Source organism: Drosophila elegans, unplaced genomic scaffold (assembly GCF_018152505.1).
Source record: "Drosophila elegans isolate 14027-0461.03 unplaced genomic scaffold, ASM1815250v1 contig_208, whole genome shotgun sequence".
Taxonomy (NCBI): domain Eukaryota; kingdom Metazoa; phylum Arthropoda; class Insecta; order Diptera; family Drosophilidae; genus Drosophila; species Drosophila elegans.
Window position 1 is genome coordinate 25,289,728 of NW_024545578.1, and position 5,734 is coordinate 25,295,461.

General features: G+C 42.9%; 1 protein-coding gene across 2 annotated transcripts; it reads left to right on the forward strand.

Moving 5' to 3' along the window:
* Positions 1–2,440: 2,440 nt before the first annotated feature.
* Positions 2,441–4,009, forward strand: LOC108149900 (translation initiation factor IF-2). 2 transcript variants are annotated; one of them, XM_017277803.2, is made up of 3 exons: positions 2,441–2,668; positions 2,810–2,980; positions 3,046–4,009. In XM_017277803.2, exons 1-3 carry the CDS (start codon positions 2,590–2,592, stop codon positions 3,861–3,863), a joined length of 1,068 nt encoding a protein of 355 aa, XP_017133292.1. In that variant the 5' UTR covers positions 2,441–2,589; the 3' UTR covers positions 3,864–4,009. The 2 variants fall into 2 exon arrangements, with proteins under 2 accessions (XP_017133292.1, XP_017133293.1); XM_017277804.2 differs by having other exon boundaries at positions 3,061–4,009.
* The last annotated feature ends 1,725 nt before the right edge of the window (positions 4,010–5,734 follow it).

Below are 5,734 nucleotides of genomic sequence, written 5' to 3' on the forward strand. Positions count from 1 at the left end.
CACATATACTTCAATTGCTGTTCAATCAATTCTTCGTTATTTCTTTATAACGAGTTAAAAAATGTAATCTGTCTTTTTATTTTGTTATATTATTCTATTTGATTGAAGACTTCCGGAAAGAAACATAAATATTTGCGATTAATCTTTCCAGTTGATACGACTTTTTATGAAGAATCAAAAATGAGACGTAAGAAGTGCAGCGGCTTAATATGCAAATAATTCATTCAATTTGCGATTACTGCGCAGATGTCGTCTCCACCTTTGATGTGACGGACATCAGAAGCCCCTCGTCATAATTTAAAGAAAGATACACAAAAAAACGCTGTAGTCGAGTGACTTGACTATGGGATACCTTATAGACAGTTTTATCGACCAGCATTTTTAAGTGCAATTTACTCCCTTAGTTTAAAAGCTAGGGACTTAAAACCTTAAAAGTAATATTTTTATGCGCAGACAGACACAATTTCAACGGCTATACAATATAACTTCATGGAAAGAGTCGAAAAATTAGTTGACAATAAATGTAGTAAATTTTCGATAAAAGTCTTTTTTTTGTAATTCAATAAAATTCGGAAGTCTGAGGGGTCAGTAGATTTAAGAAAGCATTTAAGCTCCAATTTGTATATATCGTAATTAAACATTTTTTCTGCCTAAAAACATATCCCTACCACTAAAACTCAGAATAAGTCAGAATTCATCGTAACTAGCCTTTCAAAAAGCATGAATAATTATAATATATAATATAATAATAATAACGATTAGTGTCACAATTCATGATAAGTTTATTGCAGTTTATCAACTCAAAAAGTATATCTTTTTATGCGAAAAGAGGAGTAGAGAGAAAGGAAGAGAAGAGTCAAAGTAGAGTTTCATGCCTTTAATGAGGACAAGTCACCTTTTAAACAAAGAGCTTTGTATCCAGTGTTGCCAACTCTTTGGGTAAAGCTAAAATAGCCTTTGAAATAGCAAAAAAATTTGGTTGCTAAAAAAAAACAAAAGAGTAATTTATTTTTATTGGTTTAATTAATAACTTATGAAGTTTGTCAAATATTTCCTCCTCTTCAGCTGTTTTTATGTATGAATGTTAATCAACCTGCTGTCTCTTCATAATTATGCCAACATTTATCTTCCCGTCGAAGTCCGTATCTAAAAATTTGACATTAAATTAATATTATAAAATATGAGTTCAACACATAACTTACCTTATGTGCACAATTGAGTTTACTGTTTGAAAGACCATTATATAAGTTTGGTTTTATCATTACTCATTTGGATAAATACTCTTTCTATTTCTGCGATTGAGAAGGCTTGGCGCAAATGATGCCGGTGCAGTGTCAATTTGTCTTTGAAAACACCCATAAATCAGTTTTCTAAAATTGATCGGACAAAGACCTAACGGTTAAAAACGCATCAGTCAAAGACTGCCTCCTTCAACAACTTCGGAACAAAAACGAAATCGTTTGAAACATCCCAGTTTTTGAACTTGATTAAGCGTAATCTATTCTTCAGATTATCTAATCGTTCATACGAGGAGAGTTTGGAAACGATTCCTTCTTCCAACTACGCACTTTCCCACGATATGGTATAACTTACTAACCAGTTACTGAAAGAGTTCAACCCCTGATAATGTATATGCATTATAATATATAATACAAAATTAAGTACAATTTTAGTGTTACCCAATTTGCAATTTCGAAAGTAAACAATATTTGCATGCAGCCCTTTGCTCTGCAAAGACGGGGCGTTTAAATTAATCAAAAGGCAATTCTGACAGTCGGTGGTGCAGTGCGTATGATTAATGACTCGGGAGGCTTTTGAGTCCCACTTTCCAATTAAGTCATGACGTCGGGTGCGAGAAGGAATCTGAAGTAATTGACATTTGAGAGACGCCTCCTAGCGCCTCGTCAGAACTTTTGCTGACGTCGGCTGGGTGTTGAGTCACTGCCGGTGCCGGAATCCTTCTCCTTCAGATTGATTATGCACCGCATGTGTTAAGCTGCCTATTTTAATTCTCTAGGCGGCGCACTTCTATCTCGGCGATAAGACACACACGCACCCATAAACCTCGATATTGTCCGCCTTTCGTGTCTTCGGAATGACCTTAAAACTAAATTGCCAATTGCGATTTTATGGCCCACATGTGTCCCCACGGCTTGGATATCCCTTGGCCCAGAGCCACCCCCGAACAGGTCCACAGACCAGCGGGCACATCGATAGTACGAACTTCGCATCGCGTCGTCATCCAGCAATAGCAATCAGAGTTGTCAGGCGGATGGTTCGCACGTTCCCGCGAAGATCCCCGCTGCATACTAAGCAGAGATCGGTCGCCGTCTATGGGTATATCCGATTTTTTTCGACCGCCTCTCATTATGCTCGTTGTGCTTGCCTTTTTGCCTTTTTGCCCGTCGCGTCGCGTATATAAATCTAACGCGCTGCCCTGACCAGACATCACTTCTTTGGTGGAAACTTCAGTGACAAGTTTAGCTCCTGCAGTGATCAGTGCGCGTATTCCGAATCGAGACCCAACTCCGACCCATCCGAGGATTTATTAAGAAGTCGTTTCCCCAACCGCAACTCAGTTCAGACGACATGAAGATCAGTGCTGCCTTGGCTCTGCTGTTGATCGCTGGCTTCGTGGCCAGTGGCGACGCCCTGCCCGCCAGGAAAAGTGAGTCGCCGCCCAGAGGATTACCCATTCCCACTCAGACTCCCACTACCGCCCCCAGAACCTAACCCCTCTAATCACTCATCCGCCCTCCCCTCCCCTTCGCCTGCCCTACTCAAGACCGGCAATCGTTCCTCGTTCCAGGGATGGTCTACCTCCAGCAGCCCGCCGCCGCCGAGTGGTACGGATCCGCGCCCCAACAGCGGTTCATGTACATGCAGTACGTGCAGCCCGGTCGCACCCACGCCCGCTCCACCCAGGCGGCCAGTGCCCTCGTGGCCGGCGAGACCGTCGCCACCGGCACCTACTTGAAGGGTAAGCAGCCCCAGCCTCCGCGCCCCCGTCCCCGCCAGCACTAACCACGCCCTCCCTAACCAAAGATTGCAATCACGCAGAGTCCGAGATCAGCGCCGAGGCTATCCCGGCGGAGGACGTCCTGGCTGCCGCCGGTGCCCACGGCGCCAGCTCCGTGGCCGAGGCCTACCCCGACCAGGCCCCCGTCGTCCAAGTGGCCATCGATGCCGACGAAGTGCCCGTGTCCGTGCCCGTGCCCCAGACCGAGTCAGAGGCCGAGCCTGAGCCCGAGACCGCCGACGATGCCGCCAAGGTGCCGCGTGACTTCAACTTTGCCGCCGAGGAGGCCGCCGCTGCCGCCGCCGCCGCTGAAGAGGAGCCCGTTCCCCTGCCCGTCGCCGAGGCCGAGCTGCCCGCCCCCGCACCCATCGCTCCGGTGGCTGCTGTGGTGCCTGCCAACCGCTATCTGCCCGCCAAAAAGAAGGTGATCGTCGAGCTGGACCAGGAGGAGGAGGAGGAGCCCCAGGCCGCCGCCATCGAGGACGAGGAGGAGGTGGAGAACGCCGTGGCTGATGACGTTGAGGAGGATGAGGAGGAGCTCTCCGTGCCCGTGAAGCCCATCAACCCTGTCCGCGTGCCAAACGCCCGACGTCCCGCTGCCAAGAAGCCCGCCAAGGCAGCCGCTCCCGCCGGAGGCAAGCCCTCCAAGAAGCCCGCCGCTCCCCTTCCCGCTGGCACCTTCTTCCCCATCGACTTCGGGGGCACCAACGGCGGCGCCATCGCCATCGCCAACTCCTTCAGCACCGGCGAGGGTGGATCCGCCACTAGCCACGCCATCGCATACGGCTCCCCCGAATCCGCCGCTCGCCGCGTCCGTCCCAATCCCAGCAAGTTCCGCCACTAATCCTCGGACTGACGATCAACCACATCTTGCTAGCGCCCGCATCAGCGAGGGCACCCAGTCAATTCAGTCTAAAAAGATTCTCCTGTAATTATTAGCAAAATTTTCCATTTTTGAGCGCATTAAATAAAGCTTTTTCTGTTTTTAAATTTTGCGGTTATAACATTTATAGTTCATCAACGTAAATGAAAAACTATTTTATGTTATAAGCTTAACTATAGTTAAGCCAGATTCCCTTCCAATATATTTTCATGACGATGCACAAGAAACGGTTACTGGAAGAGTAAATTTACTGAAATTACACAGGAACACAACATCGAACATTTTGAAATTTCGACAAACCAATTGTACTTTTCCATATAATTTGGGGACTCCTGAGTAAAAGTTTTTTCCATGAGCTAAGGGATCCGCGGTACAGCTAAGAATACGAAATTCCGATGTCTGACAACATTTTTAATTATGCAGCCCATATTATTTTAGTTACCTTTTTAAAAAAAAAAAATTTATGACGTCAAAGTTGAAATCTCTGATTTTACACAATTTCTCCAATCTTAAAGTGCCTCTAAAAAATATTAAACAAGAACACCACTTAACAAAAAAGGAAGCAAACTTCGGCAAGCCGAAGTTCATATACGCATGCAGCTATTGAAAAAATTAAACATTCTTGAAAACATTAAAGTTATGATTTACTCGCGTATATGTTTAAAAACATTGAAGCTACGATGATTGGCAGCTCAATTGTTCTATACTCATGGCAGCTATATGATATCGTTTTTATACCCTTGCAGAGGGTATTATAATTTCAGTCAGAAGTTTGCAACGCAGTGAAGGAGACATCTCCGACCCTATAAAGTATATATATTCTTGATCAGCATCACTAGGCGAGTCGATCTAGCCATGTCCGTCTGTCCGTCTGTCCGTCCGTCTGTCCGTCCGTCTGTCCGTCTGTCCGTCTGTCCGTCTGTCCGTCCGTTTATATGCAAACTAGTCTCTCAGTTTTAAAGCTATCTGCATGAAACTTTCCCAAAAGTTGTCTTTCTATTGCAGGTAGTATATAAGTCGGAACGAGCCGGATCGGACGACTATAGCATATAGCTCCCATAGGAACAATCGGAAAAATAAATGAAAAAAAATTATAACTTTGCTGTTTTTTAATTTTTTGTTTAGTTCTTCGACATATAGCAATAGTTATATATTTCAGAATTATGGTTCAAATTTCATCAAAATCGGACGACTATAGCATATAGCCCCCATAGGAACAATCGGAAAAATAATTGAAAAAAAATTATAACTTTGCTGTTTTTTAATTTTTTGTTTTGTTCTTCGACATAAAGCAATGGTTAAATATTTCAGAATTATGGTAAAAATTTCATCAAAATCGGACGACTATAGCATATAGCTCCCATAGGAACAATCGGAAAAATAAATGAAAAAAATTATAACTTTTCTGTTTTTTAATTTTTTGTTTAATTCTTCGACATTTAGTAATGGTTAAATATTTTCGATTTACGGTTTAAATTTCATCAAAGTCGGACGACTATATCATATAGCTCCCATAGGAACAATCGGAGAAATAAATGAAAAAAAATTATAACTTTTCTGTTTTTTAATTTTTTGTTTAGTTCTTCGACATTTAGTAATGGTTAAATATTTCCAATTTACGGTTTAAGTTTCATCAAAGTCGGACGACTATATCATATAGCTCCCATAGGAACAATAAAAATATATAAAATAACTATCAAATAATTGAGCTGCAAATCATCATAGCTTCAATGTTTTTAAACTTATACGCAAGTAAATTATAATTTTAATGTTTTCAAAAATGTTTAATTCTTGCAATAGCTGCAAGGGTATATGAACTTCGGCTTGCCGAA

Bases quoted from the DNA above. Each gene is read 5' to 3' on its own strand.
- LOC108149900 (XM_017277803.2), top strand. From the start codon at position 2,590: ATGAAGATCAGTGCTGCCTTGGCTCTGCTGTTGATCGCTGGCTTCGTG. The intron at 2,669-2,809 runs GTGAGTCGCCGC...TCCTCGTTCCAG, and splicing joins CGCCCTGCCCGCCAGGAAAA to GGATGGTCTACCTCCAGCAG. The intron at 2,981-3,045 runs GTAAGCAGCCCC...CCCTAACCAAAG, and splicing joins CACCGGCACCTACTTGAAGG to ATTGCAATCACGCAGAGTCC.